This window comes from Phyllostomus discolor, chromosome 6, assembly GCF_004126475.2.
Source record: "Phyllostomus discolor isolate MPI-MPIP mPhyDis1 chromosome 6, mPhyDis1.pri.v3, whole genome shotgun sequence".
NCBI lineage: Eukaryota > Metazoa > Chordata > Mammalia > Chiroptera > Phyllostomidae > Phyllostomus > Phyllostomus discolor.
Genome location: NC_040908.2, coordinates 79,113,258 through 79,141,052, shown reverse-complemented (window position 1 = coordinate 79,141,052; position 27,795 = coordinate 79,113,258). Strand labels below are relative to the sequence as shown.

Below are 27,795 nucleotides of genomic sequence, written 5' to 3'. Positions count from 1 at the left end.
TAAAAAGTGTACATAGTTGTAAAAAAAAAGGAGTTTTTAAACATGTTTATTTTCTATGCACTTTTTTTTATTTAAGTGATAGTTTAATTAATAAACATGTCAAGTTTATTGCTGCACATGGTGGAGCTTTCTTTTGGCATTGCTGGGGTGGAGCGATGGGGGAGGGGTGTGGCCTGTAACCTGATTATAGAGGACCTTCCACAGTCCTTTATTTTAAGTTGGAATAATTAAATCGTTCTTCATTGCCTTCCACACTGGCTCTCTTACCTGAATTTTCTTTCCGTATCAGTCATGTATGTTCAGGACCTGATTAATTCTGGATATGAAGATGGGCTCAAGAAGACAAAGGAATAGCTCCTTTACTGCCTACACACTTCCCTCCTAGAAGCAGTTTCTAGGGATTTTCTCCCAATCTGTGAATGTAATAAGAACATTTAAGGGAGAACCTGGACAGCACCCTCTCTTTGCTCTACTCCACCTTAAGGCTGAAATTGGATTTATTTACTGTTTCTCCTAGGAATGGGGTACTGGTGGGGAGGCAGTTGAGAAATACCTGTAAATGTTCTGCCAGGCCAGGGTCACTAACCTCTGGCCAAGGGAGGTTGAGTTTACACTACAGCCAAAAGAATGGAAGACACTCCTGTTTATGGGGGATGGTCCTCATCCTGTCTCTAGATCAATTGGCTGTGAAGTTCCGTCACCACCCACCACTTCTTCCTCCCTCTCTCATCCTGAGTCACCTTTTCGGATTTTTGTAGTTGAGCATCATGGGGACTCTAAATGATCAGGCAGTATTACAGGCCATCTTCAACCCCAACACCCCATTTGGAGACATTGTTGGGTTGGACCTGGGAGGCGAAGCTGAGAAAGAAGTAGAAGGTGAGTGTTTGACCCTGGAGTATAGCTCTCCACGTTGGCTAGTGCGCAGGCCTCCCTAGGGAAGCAAAAGGAGTGGTCTTTTTCTTTTGCAGTGGGGGTGGGGGGGATGGGGGTCTTCCAAAGTCCCTTGTTTGTTCCATGCCCCTTGGACAACGATTGAGGTTGGAATTAAAGATTGGCTGTACCTCAATGTACTGATGGGGGTTTGGCAAGAGTCACTGCCAGGAAGAGAGAGCCAGGGTTTGTTTCAATCCTTTTGTCCCCACACTTCTAAACTTACCTCACCTCTTAATTCTCTCTGTGATCTAAGCTTAACTGTTGACATGTAGGAGGGTGACATTAAACTCTCCCATGTTCGTTAAAACAGGATGTCATCCCACAATGGAAGAGGGCAGGGCATGGCTCCAGTGAATGGTTCCAACCTAAGCAAGCATTCAGTGTTAACATACTATTACAAGCCAAGCATTGAGTCGATCCTTCCACAATGAGTGCACTTTGTGTTGAAGGTAATATAGTAGAACAAAACGGAGACAGGCTAAGGATCCAGAAAGACCTGGGTTCAAATCCAAGCTATGCAACTTATAGACTATATGACCTTGAGCAAGTATTTTAGCTACAGTGAGCTTTATTCTCTTAATGGGGAGCCAACCAAGGTCCCCTGTCCCAAATACTGTATCTGACTCCTGTGACCCATACCTCAGCCCAGTAAGTTCTGACTCAGGTTTCTAAAGCCTAAGGTGGCTTTTGCTTCTTGCTCCCAATTGCACATTCTCCTGGCTCCCTCCTTGGCACAGATGGAGTTTTCCCTCAAGCACAGTTGGAGCAGTCCAAGGCCCTGGAGCTGCAGGGAGTGATAGCAGCTGAGTCCGGTGACCTTAGCACAGCCCTGGAGAGGTTTGGCCAAGCCATCAACCTGCTGCCTGAGAGGGCATCAGCCTACAACAATCGAGCCCAGGCCCGGCGACTCCAGGGAGATGTGAGAGGTGAGGCTAGATGCTCTGGACCCTCTGCAAAAGAGGCCCTGGAGTGCACAGACCAGAGATGAAGTGGTGGATCTGGGGAATGGGGTGGGGAATCATTAAACCCCTCTGGAATCTGCATTCTTACCTATAAGATATTCTGGGCCCTGCTAATCTCTTGGGGCTATTAAGAAATAGCAGAATAGACCGTATTCCATTTACTTATTTAATGGGAATCTACTTTGCGGCAATGGGCCAGGTGCTGAGGACACAAAAGATACAGCAATTAAGGGACTTTACATGTCATCTGTCATAACCAATTTAATCCTCACAACAACCCTGAAAGGTAGGTACTACTGTTATCTCCCTTTTATAGGTGAAGAAACAAGCATGGAGGTTAGGTAGCTTGCTACTCTCCTACAGCTGAGAAGTGGCAGAGCTGGGATTCAAACCAGGTGGCAATGCTCGAATAATACTGCCTCTCACATCCTAGGGGGTAGGACAGACATATAATTATGATACCACCATAACAGGTTAGGAGGGATCTGCTTCTGAAGGATAAATTTTGAAAGGTGAGTAGGAGTTAGCTGGATAGAGAGGGAGTTGGGAAAGCAGTCTATAGAGGTCTAGAAAGCATGCAAGAAAGGTACGGGAATTTCCAGTCTCCAGGCTGACCAGGACAGAAAGAGGAGGAACTGTGCGCTAGGGCCAAGAGGTAAATAGGAATCACAAAAGAGTCGTTTGTTTTTTAAAGATTTTACTTTATTTTAGAGAGGGGAAGGGAGGGAGAAAGAGAGGGACAGATACACCAGTGTGTGGTTGCCTCCTGTGTGCCCTCCACTGGGGACCTGGGCTGCATCCCAGGCATGTGCTCTGACTAGGAGTTGAACCAAAGGCCCCTTGGTTCGCAGGCTGGCACTCAATCCATTGAGCCACACCAGCCAGGGCTCACTAAAGGGTTTTAGCTGGGCAGTGACTGGATCAAACCTGCTGCATTGTGGTAACTGGCTGAAGTGGGGACCATGGGACAAAGGGAGCCATCCATGCTGGGAACCAGAGAGCAGGTCCATCAGTGGTGTAAATCACAGAAAACTAGTAGGGAACTACTAGATTATTAAGACTTGGTGGTGGAGGTACCCCTGGGATCAGTAATGCCAGGCTGGAGAGTCTGGACTCTATTATAGGAACAGTGGAGAACCTCAAGGGCCCCTTTTCCAGGCTTGTCTGCCACCTGGCTCTGTTAAGGCAGTGTTGTAAAGGCTGCTGGAGATAGCCTGCAGACCAAAATCCCAGACAGGATCAGAGGCAGTTCTCCAGGAGGAGGCTTTCAATTCCTCCAGACTAGTTTCTCTGAGAGAAACCAAGAAATGTCATCAGAGAGCTTCTCAAAGGTGCAGGTCCAGGTGCAGTGGGGGACATAGCCCTTGTGGGGTTCCAGGGATCAAGACAAACACAACTGGCAAGTTGGCCTTGCTTGAGAGCTCCCCAAGCACCCGGATGAAACGCAGCTCAGTGGACCCTACAGTAGACAGCAGTAGGCTCCTGGAGGTTGATCAGATGCCTAACCCCAGGACTTCATGAGAACAATAAAAATTAAAATGAAGCAGGCCAACTCTGGCTCCAAGACCTTCAAAGAAAATTAGACACAAAATAATGAAGATTATGGAAATAAAGAATGAGGAGAAGCAGTAAGTGGAGAAAACAGATGAGGGAAACTTAAAAATCACACAATGGGCCCTGGCTGGTGTGCCTCAGTGGCTCTGCCTGCCTGCTTTGGAACCAAAAGGTTATCAGTTTGATTCCCAATCAGGGCACATGCTTGGGAGGAGGACTGGGTTGTGGGCTGGGTCCCCAGTTGGGGGCGTGCAAGTGGCAACTGATTCCTTGTATTTCTCACACTGACGTTTCTCTACCCCTCTCAAAAAAAAAAAAAAATCACAATGGAAAATGAGAAAAGCCTTCAAAAGGAAAAGAGAAATGTACCGTATTTGTAAGAAACAGTTGTTAGTAAGTATAATTATTTTGGACTCTTGGATTCAGAGTTAGTTACCTGGTACATGGAGGATGGTTAATTACATATCAATATATGTGGAATAAATTGCCAGCTACATGACAGCAACGGGCCCCATTCATGAACACAGTGATCATTTAAAATGCTCCCAGCAACTTTCATGTTTTGGTGTGAGACTTAAGTCCTAGCTCTTCCACTAAGTGGCTGTACAGGCAGACATGTCTTCCCCCAGCTCTTCCAGTCTTCATCTGTGCAACAGGAATAGCAATAACTAACTACCTCTAGGTTAACGGGCAGGCGGGCTGTAAAGGGCTGAGCCCGAGGCCCCAATTCTGAGCCCAGATTCTATGCTCACTCGTCCTGCAGGAGCCCTGGAGGACCTGGAGCTTGCCTTGACGCTGAGCGGCGGGCAGGGTCACGCCGCCCGCCAGAGCTTTGTGCAGCGGGGGCTACTAGCGCGGCTGCAGGACCGGAACGATGACGCCCGCAGGGACTTCGAGCAAGCAGCGCGGCTGGGCAGCCCCTTTGCACAGCGCCAGCTAGTATTGCTCAACCCATATGCAGCGCTGTGCAATCGCATGCTGGCCGACATGATGGGGCAGCTGCACGGTCCCAGCGACCGACGCTGAGCCGGCCAACGGGCAAGGGAGGGGAGGGCCCTGCACCAATAAAACTGCCGACTCGCACGAATCCCGCCTGTATCTGCTCCCACACGCGGTCCCCTCTGGAGAAGGGGATTGGGGAGGGTGGACAGCTCAGGGAGTGCGGGGAGGGATAAGTAGCTGAGGTCCCTGCAGCCTAGCCAGACGGGCCCACCAGTGTGGTCAGGCATTGATTGGCCAAGCCTAGTGCTCCCTGCCCCACAGCTCACTGCAGTGCTCACCAGGCCTGAGCAGTTGCTCCAGACTGAGCTCCAGCGGACCGCTAGGCGAGCAGCCCCAGAAAGTGGGGTGGGTATTCTTTGCGCTCCCCGCACGCGAGACCACCTTTCCTTCAGCAGCAACCCGAAGGATGGGAAAGGGGGCTTAGGGTGAGAGATGCGGGGAGGGGGCAAGAGAGACGGGGTCTGGAGTAGGACGTTCCTTTGGGGGAGGAGCACAATGGTGGAGTATCAGCATGTGTGTGCCTGGGCCAGGGGTGGCTGCAAATTTGCTGATTGTTTCTTTGTATCCTTGGGGGTGTGCCTGTTTGTCTCCTGCATCCGGAGAGTTGATTTGGGCTTTTGAGCTTGGCTGTTTGAATCCTTGTCTTCACCCCTGTAGATTGGCCTACATTTGTGTTTACGTTTTCATGGTTTATTTTTGTTTCTGTAAAGTTAATTCCTGGAGGAATTACTAAGTAGGCCTGATCTCACCTGGCTAATGTCAAAGCCCGACCCCTTCTCTCGGCAGCTTGGGTCCTAGGCCGGCGCCACCATGTCGCTGCCTCCACGCCCAGTTACCATCCTACATACACTGCTGCTCCTGCCAGCCCTTTTGAGCTCAGGTACTTGGCCCTTACCTGGGCAGCACCCCTCTTCATCCCTTGGTCAAGCACTTTTGGGATCATGTCTCCTCCTCTCTCCTCCCTTCGTTTTGGGTACTCACTTCAGGCTTTATGCAGCAGAACTGGGTTTCCCCGCACACACCTACCCAAGATACAGCCAGTTCCTGGTGAGAGAACCCAGGTGCTCTGTCTCTTGGCCTGCTACCCATCTGTAACTGGACCTCATCTTGGTCACAGAACAATACCAACCCTAGCCAGAAACCCCTGTTATTTTCCAGGTTGGGGAGAGTTGGCGCCACAGATCAATGGTCAGACCTGGGCCAAGCTGGCACTTCGGGAGAATGAACGCTATCCCTTCACCTGCCGAGTGACAGGAGGGTCTGGCATCCCCCAGTTGTCCTGGTACCTGGATGGACAGCTGCAGGAGGCCAGCACCTCAAGGCTGCTGACTGTGGGTAGGGAGGCCTTCTCTGGAGGCACCAGCACCTTCACTGTCACAGCCCACCGGGCCCAGCATGAGCTCAATTGCTCCCTACAGGACCCCAGCAATGGTCGGTCAGCCAACGCCTCCATCATCCTCAACGTGCAATGTGAGTGCCCCTGAGGTGGGCAGGGAGAGAGGTTCACTGCCCAGGGACCCCCAGTGGCTACCTGGCAGGTGGTCTGGTAAGACTTTTAACAAACATTTAAGTGCTTTGGAAGCATTAACTAACTTTAATCCTTACAACAATCCTAAGAGGTAATTACTATTGTTATCCCCACTCTATATATGAGAATATAGGCACAGAGAAGTTAAGCAATCTGACAGAGGTCATACAGCTGGTAAGAAGAAGAGCCAGTATTCAGATCTGTACATTTTGACTCTAGTGTTTATACTCTTGATCACAACAAAATGCTGCTTCTCAGGTAGACATAATCATCCTATTTCCCAGTGTCCCCTTGAGGAGAGGTCCCTTCTGGGTTGGGAAGAAAGGGCAAGGAGTATGAGGGGCTGTGGTGAGAGCATATTGGCCTCTGCTTTGCACCAGTTAAGCCGGAGATTGCCCAGGTCGGTGCCAAGTACCAGGAAGCTCAGGGCCAGGGCCTCCTGGTGGTTCTTTTTGCCCTGGTACGTGCCAACCCACCTGCCAATGTGACCTGGATCGACCAGGATGGGCTGGTGACTGTCAACACCTCAGACTTCCTGGTGCTGGAAGCCCAGAATTACCACTGGCTCACCAACCACACTATACAGCTGCAGCTTCGCAGCCTGGCATACAACCTCTCTGTGGTAGCCACCAATGATGTGGGTGTCACCAGTGCTTCACTTCCGGCCCAAGGTGAGTGTGGAGTCTCAGTACAGAAATGGGGGGATTTGTTGCCCTTTGGATGAGGCCTGTGAATGAGTGGTCCCCAGCCACCTTGGGCAATGAGGACAGAGTACTGCCTGTGGCATCTCAGAGTTGGGGGCCCTGCTTACTTGGAACCTAACCAAAGGACCACCTGCAGGACTCCTGGCCACTCAGGTGGAAGTGCCACTGCTGGGCATCATTGTGGCTGGAGGGCTATCCCTGGGCACCCTGGTGGCATTCAGCACCTTGGTGGCCTGCCTGGTCTACAGGAAAGAAAAGAAGACCAAAGGTAGGGCCAAAGTGGTGGGGGAAGAGGGCGGCTGGGGAGTGGAGGTGAGGTCAGGGTGAGCAGCAGGGCAGAAAGAGTTGGGCAGAACAAGTCATCTCTGACAGGCTAATCATGGGTAATCATGTGCATCCCAGGGGACGCACAGGACTGGGCATCAGAGAGACCCCTTGCCTAAGAGTCCTGGGTATAAAAGGACAGGTGGGCAGAGCCCAGGGTGGGTGAGCACATTGAAAACAGTGGTATGGTTTCTTTCTCCTTAGGCCCCTCCCGACGTGCATCTCTGATCTCTCGGTAACTCTTCCTGGGGCTGGGTAGAGGGGCTGAATGGAGATGCAGCATGGGGACAGATGGGAATCTGCCATTGCTGGTAGTTCTGGAACTGGTCCCAAAGAAGCCTGCTGGAGCCAGGGTGTATCTCCAGGCTTTGTCCACCTTGTAGTGACTCCAACAACCTGAAAGTCAACAATGTGCATCTGCTGCGGGAGAACCTGTCCCTTCCATGTAACCTTCAGCTCAATGACCTCACTCCAGATTCCAGAGGTACATCCAGGACCCTCTGTTTGCCCCTGCTTTATCTTCAGAAGTGTTGTTAAGAAAAAGAGAGACCTTGGTACTTAGGAGGGACAAGGTCCATCAGGCACATTCCTTGTCCTGGGCACCACCCCCTTTGTCACCCAACAGGGAAACCAGCAGACCAGCAGATGGCTTGGAAAAACAGCCGACCAGAGCTTCCGGATTCAGAGCCTGGTGGCCTCCTCACCAGCCAAGGTACTCTCCCCCTCCACACCTAAGCCCTTGTGCTTTTGCCTCTAGGTCCCCTGGGGCAGAGAAGGGTCTCCTAACTCCCCAGAATGTGGGTTACCAAGACTCTGGGCATCTCTGACCCTGCAGGTTTCATCCGTCTACCAATGCTGGGCTACATCTATCGAGTGTCCAGTGTGAGCAGCGATGAGATCTGGCTCTGAGCTAAGGGCAAGATGGAGGGTGCCATGGGCCCTGGGCACTCTTCCACTCCTCCGAGGCATCCTCTGTCCTGCCATGTTGCCAGTAAGAGGCCAGTTCCACTTTTGTTGCACCCCTAACTGGGGTGCCCTCTCTGTCATCTATGTGATAGTTCTGTTGGGATCTGACCCTCAGGGGCACAGGTCTCCTTGGCAAGATGCCGGCTGGACCTAAACCCTTGTTCTAACTCGGGTTGCGGGTCTACATGTGATGCTTGTGCCCAAGCAGATACAGCTCTTCGCTCACATGTTCCGATGTCATCTGGCATCTTAAGTGTGGCATTGGCTTGGGCCTGCCCTGCCTCATACCAGTACTTGGCACCTTGTACAGCTGGTATGGGGCCGTGCCTGGTTGTGGGACAAGGAAGGCCTTGCATGTCTTGGATTTCTTTTCCTGTGCTATGTAGCTTTGTTCCCTCAGGGAAAATTCAGGACCCCGCTAGCCATATAGAACCAAAATGTTCTTTGCACAGGTGACAACCCCTGGCCCGGGGGCATTGGCCAAGCACAAACTAGTCTTTTTAGCTGTATACCTCTGTTTTTTCTCTGTCCCCACCTTCTCTTGGGCATCATTGGTTATATATTAGACCTCTTCCACTTCCTCACTGGGCACCAGACTTCCCTATTGGCCTGGTCTCTGGTGGTGCTAGTGCCTGGTGTTATCATAAATCAAGAGAAAAGAGGGAGATGAGAAGTCTAGTGGTGTCCAGGACAGCATGTAGCTATGCATCTTCTTAGTGTTTTTCTTACAGTTAGCACTTTAAACACATCCTCTGGGGAGGGGTGAGTGAGAGCCTTCTCTGTGGGTTCCCCAAGTCTGGTCTTCCTGTGATGCAGTGAGTACCCTGAGCCCTTGGAGTTGATGGTTTCCCTCTCCACATGTCTCCCCTTCATGAGAGCTCAGCCCTGACCAACCCTACTGCCCCTCAGCAGGAAGCCACTCTTCCCGTCCCACCCTCTGCTCTTCAGGGAATGTTTATAGTGGCACATAATTCAACAGTGCCAGAAGCTGTTGGAGGACATGGAGCAAGAGGGACACCACACAACCCAATACAGCCTTAGGACATGTTACAAAGCAACATGGAAAAGATTGCAAATTAAATATATTCTCCCTTGTTACCTTGTTTTGTCATTTTTCTCATGTTACAGCCAGGCACAGTGCTGAGCACACAGTAAATTCAATAAACTTGACTGAATGAATGTTACATGTCTTTCCTTCCTTCAAATAGGTTTCTTAATGAAATCTTCAAGTCACACAGTAGAGAAAATATAGCAAATACCTGTGTGCCCACTACTCAACTCTTGAAACTTAACACTCTGTTTGCTTCAGATCTTTTGGGGTTTTTAAAAGATATTTCTCTAAACACCAGTGGCAGGGCTGGCATTTTCTATTTCCGGAGTGCCAGGTGGGGATCATAGCTATACCCAGTGACTGCGTCTCCTTTGGTCACTATCACTTGGGAGAGTCTTCCCTCCTCAGGACTGTAGCTAAGCAACAGTGAACCCCTTTTCCCTGACCAGAGGTACAGAAGGTTCAGACTAGGTTGTGGTTTTCCCAAAAAAAAAAAAAAAAGAGGGGGGGAGGTCATGAGGGGAAAAAAAGACTGGAAATGGGCCTAGTTATGGGAGACAGATTTGTAGTCTACCTTTTTTAGTGACAGCCTTGGCTTGCAGAACCATGGCCTTTGCTCACCTCTCTCATTCAGTCTTTTCCTGCATGGGACCAGCGAATGCTGCCCACCCTCCTGAGAGGAATTTAGTTCCCACCTCTTTTGGTATTGCTTGTAAGCTCCTTCATGGTTTCAGAGTGTTTAGGAGCCAGGATACCCTGCAGTCAATCCTGTTGACCCTCATCCACTGTCCCCTTCCTTCATGGTTCTTTGGCAAGGCTGGAAGCCCAGGTCTTACTTTAGCAGAAAGGTTTGCTCTTCCTGGCAAATCTGCTATCCTTGCAAGTGTTTGCTAAGGGGTAGACTTTCAAATTAGTGTCCCAATTCTCCATGCACATCCCTTAGCTTAGAAATTTCTTGCACCATTGTTGAGTAACTCTTTGAAGGATTTGAAGAAAGTTCACTCTTATGAGAAAATGCAGATTTAAAAACAAACACCTCATTATGCAGGTCAAAGCCCATCAAATTATAATATGGATGAAACTGAAAAAACAAACAAACAAACAAACACTATGCTAAAAAAGCCAAACCCAAAAGACCACATATTCTATGTGGTCTCATAGAATATGGGACCATATTCTATGAGTCCATTTATATGAAATGCCCAGAACAGGCAAATCTATAGAGACAATGGGTTAGTGATTCCCGGGGACTAAGGAAGGGAACAATGGGGAGTGACTGCTAATGAATATGGGGTTTCCTTCAGGGTGATGAAAATGTTGTGGAATTAGTGCTGATAAATGCTCAACTTTCCAAATAAACTAAAAACCAGTGAATTGTACATTTTAAAAGGGTAAGCTTTATGATACGTGAATTACATCTCAAAGTCTGGGTGGAGGGGCTGCTGCTCTTGCACTCTTGGCTCTGGGGTCTCAGGCTTTGCCTCACTCTGTGCACTTTGTTGAAATCCCCAAATCCAGTGTAGCCAGCGTGAGGAGAGGCACTGGCAGCACCTGGGATTTTCTCTGAGTCCTGTTTAGCCTCCAGACAGACTCTTCTCAACCATCTGTGAGTCCAAGGTAACTGTCTCTACCATCCATCCATCCAGCAAAATCGGAGTTAATACTGTTGGCAACAACATTAGGCTGTTAGGCACCAATCCAGATTTGTCAAATGGACTTTTAAGACCCTGGGTCAGCTGAGTGAGAAAACACAATGGATGCATCACAGAGAAAGCAGAAGCCACCAATACAGGCAATTACACAGGCACCAATGAGAGTGGCTTAAGCAGTTCTATTTATGCTACTTAGAGGTCCTGCAAAGATCCTCATGGACCTTCCCTTGTATGGGAAAGAAGGTAATGATACATTGGTCCGCTGCCCTCTGACTGCGCCAGAAGAAACCAATTACTACTCCCTTATGGGGTGAGAGGGAAACTTCTTCCCAAGGACTTCATATTTGTCCCCAATCCCAATGCATCATCACCACCAGAAACAATGCACAAGTATCATGCTTTGCTTGCAGTGCTCCACAGACAAAAAGGACCAGTCAGTTCTGTCAAAGAAGTTCACCCTGAAAGTGAGAGCAGCCATCAGAGCTGTGCTAGTTGTGTTTGTCCAAAGCAAGCTATCTTCTTAAGGAAGGGGGAGAATTTACAGTGACATGCTTGATAAAGGATGTGTCTGGCTCCCTGGAATCAGTGTGGTTAAAGGAAAAGAGCCAGAGTAAATAAAGCACAGAGTAATCGCTGACATCAAGGTGACTTCAATTTTGTACGTAGGAAAGGTTGACTGTCAACTCAGCAAGAGTTAATGATTCTGGACTGTTCATGTGTTATACCAATAATACTTTCGGATCAGCAAATGTCACAACAACCTGGGAAGTAATAGGTAAAGGATTCATTAATATCTTTCTAATGGCAAATACTTATGTAGATCTGATGGTTGAATACATGGTATGTACCCAAAGCTTGAACACCACAGTGGATATATGTGAACAAAACCTTCACTGATAAATGGGAAAGTTATCCCAACTCTGAGAATGAAAGTAGTATCAGATATGTAAGTGAACTTAATCTAACCAGATTAAAAGGGACCAAAGGAGACACATGTTTCTGATGTCCAATTCTGATGTCTCTTCTTCTGTGACATTTAATGTGTCCGTGAACATAAAACCAGAAATCCTAACTCATGAGAGGCCCAAGAATGGCATGCTCCGACATATGGCCGAAGGGTTCCCAGAGGCCATAATAGATTGGTATCTTTGTCTAAGCAGAGATGTGCAGATATGTTCATGTGTACATTTCATGTGCACATCATGTGCACTGAGCAGAAATGTTCATGTGCATCAGGCCAGTGGATATGCAGATACAGAACTCCTCTCTGTCACCGTTTGGAAAACTAGTGTTTCAAAATTCCATCAGTGGAATGTAGGACTTACAACCAAATGGGCAAGAGTTCTGCCTTTTTGAATTTTGCATTTATTTTATTTTTAAGTACTTTGATTATCCTATTACCACTGTCCCAATTTTCCACTGCTACCGTACCCAGCACCCTCTACTCCCTCAGGCTATCCTCACACCATTGTCCATGTCCATAGGTGATGCATATATGTTCTTTGGCTACTGTATTTCGTATGCTGCACTTTACATCCCCACAACTATTCTGTAACTACCTATTTGTACTTTCTTGATCCCTTCACCCATTTTCACCCATTACCCCCAATCCCCTCTCATCTAGCAACTATCAAAATGTTGTCTATATCTTTGATTGTTTATGTTCTATTTGTTTATTTCCCTTTTTAGATTGAGCTGCTGATAGATATATATTAATTACCATTTTTTGTTCATATTTTTTGTCCTCTTTTTCTTGAAAGAGACCCTTTAACATTTCATATAATATTGTTTTGGTGGTGATGAACTCCTTTAGTTTTCTCTTGCCTGGAAGCTCTTTATCTCTCTTTTGATTTTAAATCAGTGGCGTCCAACCCACAGCCTGCGGACCACATGCAGCCTAGAAAGCTATGAATGCGGCCCAGCACAAAATCATAATTTTACTTAAAACATTATAAGATTTTTTTGTGATTACATGTCGCAATGTCACATAAAATAAATGTACATATGCTCTTGCTATTTGTGGCTTCAGTTTTATGGTGGTGTGCTGCTTCCAGTGTGTTATCTTCCAAGTGCAAACAGTAGAATTGACACTATCAGATGTTACATGTGCTAGTGGTGACTTAGTGAGGCAGGCAGCAATTATCAATAATATTTCAACCTACCATTGCAACATTAGGTGTTTAATGTTATTTAGAAGTCAGGTAAGAATTCTTAGTTGATTATTAAGGGTAATTCCACACCTCAGCAGCGCCTTACATATTGCCTGCCATACTTTACAATCGGCTCTCTACCTTGCCCTGCATCAGTAGCTGAGAGGGCTGTGGAAGGGCCCAAACCTTGCTTTCTATTTTCTTGTCAATTAATTCTCATAATAAAAGTAAATAAAATCCCTTATCTATTAATATTTTTTAATTCCAATATGGCTTCTACAATATCTCAAAAAAAAAACCCCAAAAGTTACAGAAAAATTATGGATGAAGGAAGATTGTTCAATGAAAAGTGGACAGATAACTACATTTTGGTGGAGGCAAATAGTAAGGCACTATGCTTTATTTATATGGAATTTGTGCAAGTTTTCAAAGACTATAATTTGAAAAGGCATTATATGCAAAAACATGCTGCCAAATTCAATGCATATGAAGGATCATGTGGTCAGGACAAAATAGCACAACTGAAAAAAGTCTCCTCTCAACAAAAATCTTTTCAAAATGCTACAATGGGTGGATTCCACTGTAAAAGCTAGTTATGTGGTAGCATATTTAATAGCAAAAACTCAAAACCATTTACTGATGGTGAGCTTATTAAGCACTGTATAGAAAGTGTGGCAGATATAATTTGCCCTGAAAAAAAGGGGGATGTTTCTAAAATCAGTTTGTCTCACCAGGCTATTATGGCCAGGTGAACTGAAGAAATTGGAAAAACCTGTTGAAAGAAGTTTGGAGAGTAAAGATGCTAATTTAAAATTTTGTGCTTTGGTGATGGATGATTGCACTGATGCTACAGATACGGCTCAACTTGCCATTTTTATTAGAGGTATTGATGATAAATGTAATGTCATTGAAGAAATTGCTTCTTTAGTGCCATTAAAAGACATGACTAGCCCTGGCTAGTGTGGCTCAGTGGATTGAGTGCTGGCCTGTGAAACAAAAGGTCACCAGTTTGATTCCCAGTCAGGGCATTTGCCTGGGTTGCGGGCCAGGTCCACAGTTGGGGGTGTGCTAGAGGCAACCAGTCGATGTATCTCTCATATATCCATGTTTCTCTCCCCCTGTTTGCCCATCCCTTGCCCTGTCTCTAAAACTAAATAAATAAAATCTTTAAAAAAGACACAACTAAATCAAGAGACTTATACAAAGCAGTAAAAAACATTAAAGTGATTTTCTTTGTCTATTGTCAACATATCTGGTATAGTTACTGATGCTGTCCCAGTGCTGGTAGCTAAGAGAGGGACTTGCAAAATCAATAGAAGACACCCTGGCTAGTGTAGCTCAGTCCATTGAGCACAGGCTGCAAACCCAAAGGGCTGCCAGTTCTATTCCTAGTCAAGGCATATGTCTCCTGGGTTTTGGGCCAGGTCCCTAGTAGGGGGCACATGAGAGGCAACCGTATGTTGGTATTTCTTTCCCTCTCTCTCTCAAAATAAATAAATAAATATCTCAAAAAATATTAATAGGAGATGATGTAATTACCACCCAAATCTCACATTTGATGAAGTATCATTGTATAGTACACCAAGAAAACTTATGTACAAAAGCTTTAAAAAAATGAATAACATCATGCAAATCATTATCAAGACTGTGAATTTCATAAGAGGCAAGGGATTGAATCATTGCCAATTCCAGGAATTCCTTAAAAGTATTGATGCTCCCAGCCAGGGTGCATGCCTGGGTTGCAGGCCATAACCGCCAGCAACCGCACATTGATGTCTGTCTGTCTGTCTGTCTGTCTCTCTCTCCTTTCCTTCCCTCTCTAAAAATGAATGAATAGAATCTTTAAAAAAAAAAGTATTGATGCTGATTATGGCAACATCATTTACTTTTCAAAAGTAAGATGGCTAAGTCAAGGACAAATGTTTAAAAGATCTTATGATTTGTGACATGTTAGCAAGTCATTCATGGTATCAAAAAACAAATTTCTACCCGAACTTGATGATGAAAGCTGGCTTACAGATTTAGCGTTTTTAGTGGACTTAACTACTCATTTAAATGAGTTAAACATGCATCTTCAAGGTGAAAACCAACTCATTAATAACATGTTTCAAACCATAACTGCCTTCCAAATAAAACTGAAATTATGGAAATCTCATAATTAAGGCAAGCAATATTATGTATTTTGACATGTTGGCTAAACACAGTGCTGTGAACATCAAAAAATATGCAGCCTTGCTTTCAATTTCATACAAGAATTTGAAAACATTTCAAGGTTTCTGGTAAAATAATGAATATTTTGCTATATTTGTGACTCCATTTTCAGTCAATGTAAATATGTTACCTGCCAATTTTCAAATGGAATGCAAAGAGCATTCCATTCCATTTGATCTGGCATTCAACTAAAGAAAATTTTGATTGTGCCCCTTACCAGACTTTCATATTCCTATCTTCCCAGAGACAAATATACCTTGCTTCACTATCACACCTTATTCATGCCATTGCTGTTTGGAAGCACCTACATTTGCAAGTGACTATTTTCAAGAATGAAACACATTAATAGTAAAATTAGAACCAAAATATCTGATAAGCACGTTGAGAACTTACTGCGAATTGCAAGTATTTCTATCAAACCAGCTGCACTAGTTTTTCAAATACAATGTCAAACATCCCACCAGCTTTATGTTGCCCTCTTTGTTTTTACTTTCATAATTAAAAAATGTAAACAATAACATTTTATTACTTAGATATGTACTTTTTCTATTTTAGTGATCACAAACTTCAGACCAGCTCAACAATTTTAAAAGACTATTGAAAGGGTCGCTGCATAATTAGAGTTATTATGTGAGGACTTTTGCTTGTCTGTGGTGGCAGATATCATGAAAATTATGTATGAACCTTTTTTATTTTTGCTCATCAGTTTTTGTTAGTGTTTGTGTATTTAATGTGTGGCCCAAGCCCAGAGATGCCAAAAGGTTGGACACTCCTGTTCAAAATGAGAGTTTTGCTCCTTAGAGTAATCTTGGTTGTAGGTCCTTGCTTTTCATCACTTTGAATATTTCTTTCAAATCCCTTTTAGCCTGCAAAGTTTCTTTTGAGAAATTAGCTGACTGTCTTAATGGAGGCTCCTTTGTAGGTAACTAATTGCTTTTTTCTTGCCACTTTTAAGATTTTCTTTTTGTCTTTAACATTTGGCATTTTAATTGTGTGTTGGTGTGGGCCTCTTTGGGTTCATCTTGTTTGGGACTCTGCACTTCCTGGATATGTATGTCTATTTACTTCAACAAGTTAGAAGTTTTCTGTCATTACTTTTTTTCAAATAGGTTTCCAATTTCTTGCTCTTTTCTTCTCCTTCTAGCACCTCCATGAAGCAAATGCTGGTATGCTTGAAGTAGTCCCAGAGGTTCTTTACACGATCCTCATTTTTTTAATTCTTTTTTCTTCTTGGTCTGATAGGTTGTTTTCTGCCTCCTTATATTCCAAATCGCCGATTTGATTCTTGGCTTCATTCTCTCTACTGTTGACTCCTTGTAAATTGTTCTTTATTTTAATTAGTGTATCCTTTGTTTTGAACTGGATCTTTTTTTATATGCTATTGAGATTCCCACTAAGTTCCTTGAGCATCCTTATAACCAGTGTTTTGAACTCTGCATCTAGTAGCTTGCTTGACTCCATTTTATTTAGTTCTTTTTCTGGAGTTTTGTTCTGTTCTTTCATTTGGACCATGTTCTTTGTCTCCTCATTTTACAGCCTCCCTGTGTTTGTTTCTATGTGTTAGGTAAAGCTGCTGTGTCTACTAGGCTAGGTAGAGTGGCCTAATGTAGTAGGTGGCCTGTATGGTACAGTGGTACAGCTTCCCCTGTTACCCAAGCTAAGTACTTGAGGTGTGCCCACTGTGTGAACTGCATATGCCCTCTTGTTGTAGTTGAGGCTTGATTGTTTTTAGCACAACCTAGGTTAGACCCCACCTGTGTTCTGTCCAGGGTCAAACAGCATAAGCTACAAAGCAATCTGCAGATGGCTCTCCTTGTGCTGGGCTCAGAGGCCCAGATTAGGTGAAGCTGTGAACCAAGACCAGCCACTGCTAGTGCTAGGCCTGGGGCAACACTTCAAGAGCTACAGGACTCACTGAAGCCAGAAGTTGCTTATGTAAGAGAATTTAGGAAAATCTGAAGCATGGACAAAGACAAGCCATGTGTATGGAAAAGCCACTGGAAACAGCTTGGATGGGCCTGAAAGATGGATGGGGCAGGACATCAGGGAATCACCACATCAGGGCAAACAATGTGAAGCAGGTTGATGGAGTCAGAGATGGTACCTGCCTGGTAGCTCTGTGGCTCTGTTTACGGAGGAGAGGGATCAGCAAAGGAACAGTGGCCTCTCTCACCACTTCTGTCTAGGAGAGAGCTGCTCCAAGATCTCACCCTGATGCTGGAAAATTCAGTTCCTACCTTCACGTCCCTGGAACCTTTCAATCTGATGTCCCCATGCTGGAGCTCAGAGCAAATGAGTCTGAGTAAGTCTTTGTGCAGGCTCTTTAAGAGGAACTGCCTGGGACTCCAGAAGTTTCTTTCTTCCACAGCCTCAATTATTGCTGCTTTTTACAGGCAGAATTTATGAGACTTAACTTCCTGAAACCTGGGCTGGGAGGCCTGGCGTGGGGTTGGGACCCCTTGTTCCTGAGATATGCCTCCCAATTTTTATCCACCACACGTGGGTATGGGACGAGCCCATTCTGTGTCTTTATCCTCTCCTACCAGTCTTGATGTGGTCTCTTTTTTAATTCCATAGTTGTAGGACTTCCATTCCGCTATATTTCTGATGGTTCTGAACAATGGTGGTTTTATATTTTAGCTGTAATTTTGATGTGGTTGTTTGAGGATGCGAGATGTGTTTACCTACACCACGATCTTTACTGGAAGTCAAGTAGTATTATCTTAATTCTATCATCAATAAGACCAAGGTTCAGAAAAGAGCAGTGATGTTCTGAAGATCACAAAGTGGAAGAGCCAGGATTTAAATTTAGGTTTGTTAGAAGCCAAAGCTCCATTCTTTCCATTGCAGCTCTCTATAGTTTTACAATATTAGATTCCAGGTAGAGCATGGTAAGGGCATGGAGAGCCTGCTCTGACCCCAGGAACCATCTGGCCAAGTGGGTGCCACATGGTGTGTTAGGGTGGCTGTTTGACAGGGGCTGTGGAAGAATTAACAAAGACAAGAACATGCAGAGAGCAAAGTTTTATTCACTTTCCGAGGTAAGAAAGGGGCTAGATGTGGAAAAATATTCCAGCACTGAAATGTTGGTACAGTGAGCTTTTATTGGATTATAAAGGGTGGGGGTTTGCTATTGTGCAGCCACTGGGCTATTAGGAGCTTTGCAACACAGGAGGTTTCAGTTGGTTTTGTGTAGTTGCGGTTTTCTCCAATGTTGTCTTTTGCTTATGCCTATGGGAAGAAGTTAGTCACATTATATTCTTGCTTTTCCAGCGATTTTTCCAGTCCTGGGGACATAAGCTCAGAAGAGTAAAATGGCAGTCATGTTTAACAAGGTCATAGTCCTGCTTGGCAAATGGTGCCACGGTAGCAAATGGTGGTGATAGGGAAGTCAAGAGTCGGAAAATTTTAGTTTAAGGTAAATAGTTAATAAGCCTAATAGGTAATGCATATGTTAAAGCTATTGTTTCAGGAACTGCAGGTAAGGCCCACCACTCCCTGGAGAGACAGCCAGCCTTCTGGGGCACAGCTGGAGACACCCGAGCCATTGAGTTCCAGGGAGAGACACACTGCCCGCCTGCCCACCCACCCTCCCTGGAACAGCTAACCGCCTTGGGTGAGAATGCTGCAGTTTTTTAAATCTAATTTTCCCTGAATTTCAAAACCTTTCAATGCACCTTGTTCTTTGTTATAAAAAGGCTGGCTTGGAAGGACATAAAACAGTCCATTAGGGTATAAACCCACCGTCTTCTCAGATTGCCAGTCATCTGAATAAAGCATCCATAAAGATTCAATTTCTGTCTCTGCTTATTGGGTTTGGTATGTGACAGGCAGCACAAATGCTAGTTTTGGGTTTTGTTTTGTTTTGTTTTGTTTTCCAGTTTCAGTGGCAGCTTTGTTCTTTCATTCACCCCTCTGGTTTTAAAACTATTTTATTCTTAATGATTAGACACAAACCTGGGGAGCATAGGTGAAGGTCTTATCTTCTTATGGCTACTTCCTGCTGGTTAGGGATGTAGAGTTGTCCCTGCCTATGGGCCCAGGTTAGGGTCATTAAAAGGGAGAGGGCGGAATTGGACAGTTTAAAAGACAAGAGTCATTGCTGGAGGTCATTTGTGAAGAGAGTACCCTAAAGACCTAAATAAGATTTCTTTTAGTAAGTATTTGGCTATCTCAGTAGTCTTTTTCTATTCTGGTAGGAAAGGCTTCAATCTATCCAGTGAAAGTGTCTATAAATATTAGTATATATTTAAATCCAGCTTTTGGGGCATTTGAGTTAAGGCAATTTGCCCATCCTTCTCAGTGTATGTGTTCTTGTGCTGTGTTGGCATTATGAGGGAAGGAAAAAGAAGGTGACTCTGAGTGTTACGGTAGTTTTTAGACTACACAAGATGTCCCTCCTTAGTAAGGGGGTGGGACACGCTTGAACTTTGAGAAAGGCATGACTAAAAGTGAAATTACTGAGGCAGCAGCTGAGGGGTTGAGTGAAATGGTAACACTGAGGATGCCCATTTATCCCAGTGATCAAATAGCTTTTGGAAGAAAGAGGCCCTGGTGAGTGAGCCAGGGCAGAGCAAACAGCCCCATGTCTAATAAAATGTAATGGGCTTACCTGCCATGTCAGGGGTTACATGAGGCTCCTCTGGTGTGATGATAAGGTGTCCATGGGGGTGGCAGGAGGCCTCAGGCACCATTAATTCTCAGAGGCACAAGGTTCCCTTCAGAGCCTAGGACACTCACCTTTCTCATGGTCTTCCCTCTTGCAGAGGGGGCATGGTCCTGGAGGTATTTGATCCCAACTTTGCTGTGGGTGTCCCATCTTCCAGTGTTCTCCTGGAATAGCCTTGCCCCTTGGTTGTTCATTGCATTCTGGGGGATGGGTGACCCTGTGGTGATATAGAACTTAAAGCTAACAAGTGACTCTTGTTGCTGTTGGGTGGCTTTCTGCTCTTCCTCTGCCCTGTCTCAATTGTTAAAAACACTGAAACTGGCCCTGGCTGGCATAGCTCAGTGGATTGAGCGCGGGCTGTGAACCAAAGCATCACAGGTTCGATTTCCAGTCAGGGCACATGCCTGGGTTGCAGGCCACGGCCCCCAGAAACCACACATTGATGTTTCTCTCTCTCTCTCTCTTTCTCCCTCCCTTCCCTCTGTATAAATAAATAAATAAATAAAATCTTAAAAAAAAAACAAACAAAAAAACACTGAAATTGCCCTGGCTGGTGTGGCTCAGTGGATTGAGCATCAGCCTGTAAGAGGGTGCAGCCAAGGGGCCCCCAAAAGAAGGATTTGTAGTGGGGTCCAGAGCTCAGGGTGTCCAGGAAATATTAAAAATATGGGATGTCCTCACTCCCACAAGTCTGAGCTGGGGGATGGGATACCTGGAGCAGGGCCATTGAGTTGTTTTGCATAGCAATAGTTTTATAGATAACCTCTAGAATGGTCATTTAACATATCTATAACATTCAACTGGTTTCATAGATATGTTAAATAGCTTGGCCAGCTTGAGCCAGGAAGAAGGGAGTGACTTCTACCCAAGATGTAACTGGAAGGCAACTCCCCCTGGTTACAGAGCCTGGTGTGAGAGTTTGGAGATGATTGGTTCCACACCACGGGTCCATGCCTGCCTAGACTTATTATGGCAGCCCAGAAAAGCTGGAAAATATGGGAGTGCTGGCAAGTGTAACCGATTGTGGGAGAAGTTGGAAATGGGGCTGCAGAGGAAGATTAGCACTGGGATTTAAACCCAGGCACGGCAGCCATGACAAGAATCACCACACAACTTTAGTGGAGAACCACCACTTGGCTTTGGCAGAGAATCACCACGCAGCTTTGGGTCTCCCTTTTCCACACAGCTTAGGAAGCTGGAAAGCAAGAAGTAGCAGCGATGCAGAGCTCTCTCTTAGTTCGGAAGAATGCAGGAGTGACACTACAGGAAGGAAAGGGGTGAAAGGACTCTTGCTGGTGGGCCATGAGGAGATGCCATGTGGTTTTGGAATAAGAACTGGAGATCCCAGAGACACAGCTGATGATGCCAGGAACTGAGGGAGGCCTACAAGCAGAGCACAGGTTACTGGGAAGAACCAAGGGCTGCCTGAGTCTGTTTGTTTTCCTGAGATACGGTACCGGGCAAAGAGGGGAAGGAAGGACTATGTGTGTTTGTGGGTGTGTTTTTTTTTTAAGAATTTATTTATTTTAGCCCTGGCTGGCATAGCTCAGTGGATTGAGCGCAGGCTGCAAACCAAAATGTCGCAGGTTTGATTCCCAGCCAGGGTACATACCTGGGTTGCAGGCCATAACCCCCAGCAACCACACATTGATGTTTCTCTCTCTTTCTCTCTCTCCCTCCCTTCCCTCTCTAGAAGTAAATAAATAAAATCTTTTAAAAAAATTTATTTATTTTTCAGAGAGAGGGGAAGAGAAGGAGAAAGAGAGGTAGAAAAACATCAGTGTGTGGTTGCCCCTCACACTCCCCCAGTTGGGAACCTGGCCTGTAACCCAGGCATGTGCCCTGGCTGGGAATCGAACCAATGACACTTTGGTTCACAGGCCTGTGCTCAATCCACTGAGCTACACCAGCCAGGGCTGTTTGTGGGTATTTTAAGGGACTTTGGGATTTTGATGAAGACATTCTGCTATAAACTCTGGGTGTTTGGTTCAATTCTCTGTCCCGATCACCAAGAACCTGGTTACCTGTGCTCATCTGTGACAGACAGTTGCTGGTTCAATTTCCGGTCAGGGCACATGCCTGGGTTTGTGGACCAGGTCCCCAGGTTGGGGCGTGTGAGAGGCAACCGATCACTGTTTCACACATCGGTCTTTCTTTCCCTCTCTTTCTCCCTCCTTTCCCCTTTCTCTAAAAATAAATAATATCTTTAAAAAAAAAAAAACAACAACAACTGAAAGCTCTCTCTACCAGTTGCTCAGTGTGGAGCCTGGGGTCCCAAAGTTAGCTTTTGTAACTTTCTCCTGATATCTGGGGTTGCCTGCTGGATAAAATGTATCCCTAGAAGTTCTCAGCCCTTTGCAGACTCAGGGATATGTAATGTTGAGCATGACAGCTCTAGTGGCCCCTATTATGTACTGCTTTTTATTTATAGTGCAATCTGTAAATCACTCCTAGTTAGGTTGTAAGTCAGTATTAATAATTAAACCCCTCTGTGAACTTGCTAAGATTTTCTGAAAATCAACCAAGTTTTTCTTTGCAGAGGGTCAGATCAGACACAGAGAAGGGAACTGTATCCAGATAATTCTTCTACTAGGTCTCAGGTGTCTGTTCTTGGTGGGGGTGGGGTGGGTAGTGAGTTGGGAAGCAGGATGTTCCACCCTTAGGGTGGGCCCACCTGCTCTGCTAAAGACAAAGGAACCTCACAGGCTTGGGAGGAAAAGTGGCTTGAATTTTAAAGTGTCACCTTTTTTTTTCTACATTGGAGAGGCAGGCACTCTGCTGCTTGTTAATTGCCCTCCTATTTCCCAGGGCTTCAGCAGTTCCCAAGTCTTCAGGAGGAGACTTTTGAGTGTTTAAAAACTTAACTCCTGATTTTTTTTCTTTTTGAGTTTTATAGTCTGTGTGATGGTGTCAAAGGAAGGTGAGGGAGTGCCAAGAAAGGAATACCATCTGAATTCTGCAAAGAAAGGGAAGGAAAGGAAGTAGAACTTAGTAGAAGCATTCAACAGGAGGAACAAAGATCAGGATGGTGAGAGAGTTCGAAAGAGACCTGAATTGTAAGGGACTTCAACCCATTTTTGAGACAGTGATAGTAAAGGTTGAGTTGGAGAATAGTATTATAGTTAAGAGATCTGTTTATGGTCCAGACCTTCTGATCACCTCGTTTGTATTAGGGCCAGGGAAGTTGGTAAGTCCCAAAGCCTTCAGGTTAAAAGGGAAGGATATCTCAGGGACAAGAACATGCTGAGGTAGGGGAAGGTTTGAGAATGGAGTCCCCAACTCAAACAAGCTAGAGATCTGCTGCCAGAGATGAGCGTCCCTGAGTCCAAGGGCAGCCTGAGACCATGAAGATCTGTCCTGGAGTCAGGCATACCTGAGTCTGAGAGAAGACTGAACCCACCAAAGAGACAATCAGGAGGTATCACAGGTGGGCACAGGTAACCAGGTTCTTGGTGATCGCAGACAAAGAATTAAACTGAACACAAAGAGAATTTATAGCAGAAAGAGAGCAGATTTATTAAGTGATAGTACATTCTATAGAACATGGGAGCAGGCCAACTCTGAGCAGAGATTGACCTTAGGGGCTGGGGGGATTCTGTTCTTATAGGGCAGATATTTCCTGGCTAGTTTTGGTGAGCTTTTACTGTGCATGTACAAGTAGTTGTATTACTTTAAAGCTACTGTGCATGTGGTCTCCCATGATTTTCCTTGACTGGCCACCAGAGAAGGGAGTCACACAATGTTCACTTATTATAATGCTACTATAATGAAGCAAGGGTCATGTAGCATCTTCTGTGCAGGTGCATTCATGATTCACCATGATTCAGCGCTTTTCCAGAAATCAGGAACAAGGGTCTCAGTCCTGTACTGATGTCCTTTATCTTACTCCTGGGGCACCTCCAGAGTTTACTCCCTCCTGACTATCTCCTGCCTCAGAGACACCCCTCCTGGGTAAACCCCTTGGAAGGTAATAGATCTGACACCGGGAGTTAGGATACTAAGCTATCACTTTTGACAAAGTGAATGTTTTCTTCCTGATGTGGACATTGGCCCACTGTGTCCGCAGTGTTACAGATGAGATATGAGAAAAATTCACACAGACTACCGAGTCCTGTGGAGAAAAAGGGATGGCATGGCTACTCTCTCAAGGGGAAAGTGCCTCAGGGTGGCCTGGCCACTCTCTCAAAGGAGAGTGCCCCAATCTTTGCCTTGACAGGTTTTTATTGGCTTTTAATTTGCACAGGAATACAGGTAAAGTTCATTAATCATTGTCAGGCAGTAAGGGTCAAACAATAGATAGCATACAAAGAACTCTGAGGGCCTATTCTGAGTCAGGGTCTGTTAGCTAAAGGGCTACAAAACTTTGGGAAACAAACTTATTTCCTGCTGGGACCCTTACCATTTAATTAAGAGCATTCTTAGCAAAGCAGGTTTCACAGGATTTTACATATTCTTTCTGGAAATTCGCCCTTTCCAGCACAGGGCTGCACTGCCCTCTGTCATTGTTTCAGGCTTAAGTAAGGCAGCCAAGAGGTTAGGAGACTTCTCTCAGAACGAGGACTCATGCTATGTCAAAGCCAAGGGGCAAGGGTCCATCACCCCCTTTTGCTATAGCCCCCCAAGTCCTTCCCTGGGGCCTCCCCATGATCATGCCTGTCTTAGTTCATTCCCCCCTTGGGGAATCTTACCCATCATTGGCTAATCAATCAAGCATTAGGGGCCAGTTATGGATGAAGTAAAAGGAGCGGAAGCAGCGCCACTGCCAGGGAGATAAGCTTTGTCTCCTTAGTGGCTTCTGGTCTGAAGATCGCCCACTCAGCCTTAGCCATAGGTGGGTTACAGCTTCTGAAACCAGGCAGGGCGGTTCCCAACATTCTCCCAAAATTCAGAGGGACTTACTGATCACAGGCCATGTAGGGAGTAGGGAGGAAGGGGCCCACAGAATCCAGAGATGGAAAAAGAATTAAAATCTTCTCTCTAAACCTCATAGAGACAGAGTTAGGCGGTGAGCCTGGGATGAGGTTCTGCTGCCCACTGTTCCCCTAGCCACAAGTCTTAGGAGACAGAGGAGAGGGAGAAATAAAGGATGTCCCCATATGGGCCACCACAATGTTAGGGTGGCCATTAACGTAGGCTGTGAAAGAATTCACAAACGAGGAACATACAGAGAGCAAAGTTTTATTCACTTTCCAAGAGAAGAAAGAGGCTAGGCATGAAGAAATACATAGCACTGAAAGGTTGGTACATCGAGCTTTTATTGGATTATAAAGGGTGGGGGTTGCTGTTATGTGGCCACTGGGCTGTTAGGAGCTTTGCAGCATAGGAGGTTTCAGTTGGTTTTGTGTAGCTGCAGTTTTTTCCAATGCTTTCTTTTGCCTATGCCTGTGGAAAGCAGTTAGTCATGTTATATTCTTGCTTTTCCAGTAATTTTTCCAGTCCTGGGGACATAAGCTCAGAAGAGTAAAATGGCAATCATGTTTAACAAGGTCATAGTCCTGTTTTGCAAATGGCACCATGATAGCAAATGGTGCTGGGTTTGTCCTTTCAGGGTGGAGTCTGAATCCTTTTAAACTTCACATTTAAAGAAAAAAATCATTCCACTTTTTGTCTGACATCTTCTCAAGGCAGCAGTGGTAGCAGCTGCTCTTCAAGTTTCTCTACATTGAGTAGTGATTCAGAGCTAGTGCAATTCTGAGAACTAGATGGTTTCAGAGCACAGTTAAGGCTCCTTTGAAAGGAGGGCCCCCAGAACTTCCACCTTCAGCTCAGAGGGTGGTCAGGTGTATTGTTTCACCCACATGCTCACTAGTAGAGCTTGACTGGGGTAGGAGGCGCAGTAAGAGTGGAGCATGGGGCTGTGTTATGAGCTAGCTGTTTTCCTACTTTTCTTCAACAGGCATCCAAGGGTAAGAAGAAGAAGAAAGATGCTGGAAAGTCGGCCAAGAAAAACAAAGACCCACTGAACAAATCTGGAGGCAAGGCCAAAAAGAAGTGGTCCAAAGGCAAAGTTTGGGACAAGCTCAATAACCTATCTTGTTTGACAAAGCAACATATGACAAACTCTGTAAGGAAGTTCCCATCTACAAGCTTACAACCCTAGCTGTTTTCTCTGAGAGACTGAAGGCACCCCCTCAGGAGCTCCTTAGTAAGACTTTTTAAAGAAGTTTCAGCCCTGGCTAGTGTGTCTCAGTGGACTGAGTACTGGCCTGCAAACCAAAGGGTTGCTGGTTCAATTCCCAGTCTAGGGCACATGCCTGGGTTGCAGGTCTGATCCCCAGTGGAGGGGGCATGAGAAAGGCAACCACACATTGATGTTTCTCTCCCTCTCTTTCTCCCTCCCTTCCCCTCTCTAAAAATAAATAAAATCTTTTTTAAAAAAGTACTTTCAAAGCACAGAGCTCAAGTAATGTATACCAGGAGCACTAAAGGTGGGAATGCCCCAGCTGTTGGTGAAAATGCATGAGAAACAGTTCCCACCAACTGTACATTTTGAAAAATAAAACTTTATTTAAAAAAAGAACAAATCCATTCCTATACCCTTTGCTGATTGGTTTTGTGATCTCAGCCAATATGATTGCATTATTGTGATGATTCTTACTTACAAATATTTACAGAAAGCCACGTTATGAAGTGCAGTGAAAGGTTGTTGAGGAGGGAAATGGAAACAACTATGTTTACATAGACCTAATGCAACTTCCTTATGATCACAAGTGGGAGTTTCTCTGAAAGAGACTGAGTTTTGGGACAACCTTGGGGGCTGGCACCTTTGGGAAGTTGTTGAGGCCACATCTTACAGCTTCACTAAGTTGGTGTGGCCACAACTATTGTTGTAAAGATGCTCAAACCGAGTGCCCATTTAATGGAATAAGAAGCTCTAATGTCTGAACTCAAAGTCTTGAATTACCTCAGTAATCATATAAACATTGTGCATTTGCTCAAAGCATACATGATTGATTGGAGGGCCCACCCTGGCCATTACAGAATATTGTTGCTATGGTGATCTTTTGAATTTTCTTTTATTGTTGTCAATTACAGTTGTCCCACCTTTTTCCCCATTGCTCTCCCCTGCCCTACCCCCCCCCCCCACACACACACACACTCCCACAGTCAATCTCTATAGGGAACCTATCCGAGTGGAATGGCAATGTAGCCCAGCCCTATTGGAAAGCCCATAGGTGCCTGGTGGCACTCAGGACGCCAAACCCATGGATCGGTTCTCCCATGGGAAACCAGGCCTGCATTACACCTAGGCTGCTTTGAGGCTTGCTCTTGCTGAAACTCCCTCACCCTTAGTCGAAGCAGCAAATGCTTATTGCATTATCTTTAAAGTAACTTCCTGAAATCTGTGCTAATTCTCCCAAGGATTGAAGTGTAACCAGATCAATTACTCTTATCATTCCCTTGCATTTGCAACATTTTTTTCCTTGTTAGTCTGTAAGAAATAATCAGTAACATCCTTCCCTTTGTTACCTGTAAAAGCAATCACCTAAAGCAAACCTGAGCATAATGAATGAGAACCTTCTTTGATGTATGCTATTAGAAAGCCATTAAAAGCTTGTCAAGGCAAGGTCGGGGTGCTCTCCCCTTGAGAGAGTGGCCAAGGTGCTCTCTCCCTTAGAGAGTGGCCATGCCATCCCTTTTTCTCCAAAGGACTTCTGTAGTCCATGTGAATTTGTTCGTTGTATCCACAACATACGGACCCCACTGGACAGAGTCCACATCAAATCACCAAATTGTCCATAACCATGAGTCCTCTATTCATGTTCCTTGACTTGCCCTTTCCCCTTCTTTGAGGAGATGACATGATTCACTTATTTGCTCAAAGCAGGAAAATCACACAGAAGCAGCACTTTATAAGAACCTTCTGCATTCAAAGGAGTCTTCTTGTAGTGATAGTATTAATGAGTACACGGATATGAAACCTGGAGTTTCTTATGTTGTACCAACCAAGGCAGACAAAAGGAGATTGGCAAGAGTAGGCACATATGTAGAAAGAGATGTAACTCCTACCATCATGGAAGATGACGAGATGGAAGATCTACCATCAAGGAAGATCCCTGGATCTGGAAGACTTGCTGAGCTTTTC

The 27,795-nt window shown here is 45.3% G+C and overlaps 2 protein-coding genes and 1 pseudogene across 13 annotated transcripts; all 3 read left to right on the top strand.

Moving 5' to 3' along the window:
• Positions 1-193: 193 nt before the first annotated feature.
• TTC36 (tetratricopeptide repeat domain 36) lies at positions 194-4,539 on the top strand. Its single transcript, XM_036028479.1, has 3 exons — positions 194-879; positions 1,674-1,862; positions 4,216-4,539. Exons 1-3 carry the CDS (start codon positions 768-770, stop codon positions 4,476-4,478), a joined length of 564 nt encoding a protein of 187 aa, XP_035884372.1. The 5' UTR covers positions 194-767; the 3' UTR covers positions 4,479-4,539.
• On the top strand, positions 4,247-10,050 carry TMEM25 (transmembrane protein 25). 12 transcript variants are annotated; one of them, XM_028516893.2, is made up of 9 exons: positions 4,247-4,799; positions 5,241-5,334; positions 5,613-5,924; positions 6,363-6,653; positions 6,823-6,954; positions 7,215-7,245; positions 7,394-7,494; positions 7,636-7,722; positions 7,846-8,398. In XM_028516893.2, the coding sequence occupies exons 2-9, from the start codon at positions 5,265-5,267 to the stop codon at positions 7,917-7,919; spliced, it is 1,098 nt and encodes a 365-aa protein (XP_028372694.1). In that variant the 5' UTR covers positions 4,247-4,799; positions 5,241-5,264; the 3' UTR covers positions 7,920-8,398. The 12 variants fall into 12 exon arrangements, 10 of the variants coding, with proteins under 10 accessions (XP_028372694.1, XP_035884364.1, XP_035884363.1 ...); XM_036028471.1 differs by having other exon boundaries at positions 4,631-4,879; positions 5,241-5,427; positions 7,633-7,722; XM_036028470.1 differs by having other exon boundaries at positions 4,632-4,879; positions 5,165-5,427; positions 7,633-7,722.
• Positions 7,932-25,809, top strand: LOC114498766 (annotated as a pseudogene).
• Positions 25,810-27,795: the final 1,986 nt, after the last annotated feature.

Bases quoted from the DNA above. Each gene is read 5' to 3' on its own strand.
- TTC36 (XM_036028479.1), top strand. From the start codon at position 768: ATGGGGACTCTAAATGATCAGGCAGTATTACAGGCCATCTTCAACCCC. The intron at 880-1,673 runs GTGAGTGTTTGA...TCCTTGGCACAG, and splicing joins AGCTGAGAAAGAAGTAGAAG to ATGGAGTTTTCCCTCAAGCA. The intron at 1,863-4,215 runs GTGAGGCTAGAT...CTCGTCCTGCAG, and splicing joins ACTCCAGGGAGATGTGAGAG to GAGCCCTGGAGGACCTGGAG.
- TMEM25 (XM_036028471.1), top strand. From the start codon at position 5,265: ATGTCGCTGCCTCCACGCCCAGTTACCATCCTACATACACTGCTGCTC. The intron at 5,428-5,612 runs GTACTCACTTCA...GTTATTTTCCAG, and splicing joins CTCTCCTCCCTTCGTTTTGG to GTTGGGGAGAGTTGGCGCCA. The intron at 6,955-7,214 runs GTAGGGCCAAAG...CTTTCTCCTTAG, and splicing joins GAAAGAAAAGAAGACCAAAG to GCCCCTCCCGACGTGCATCT.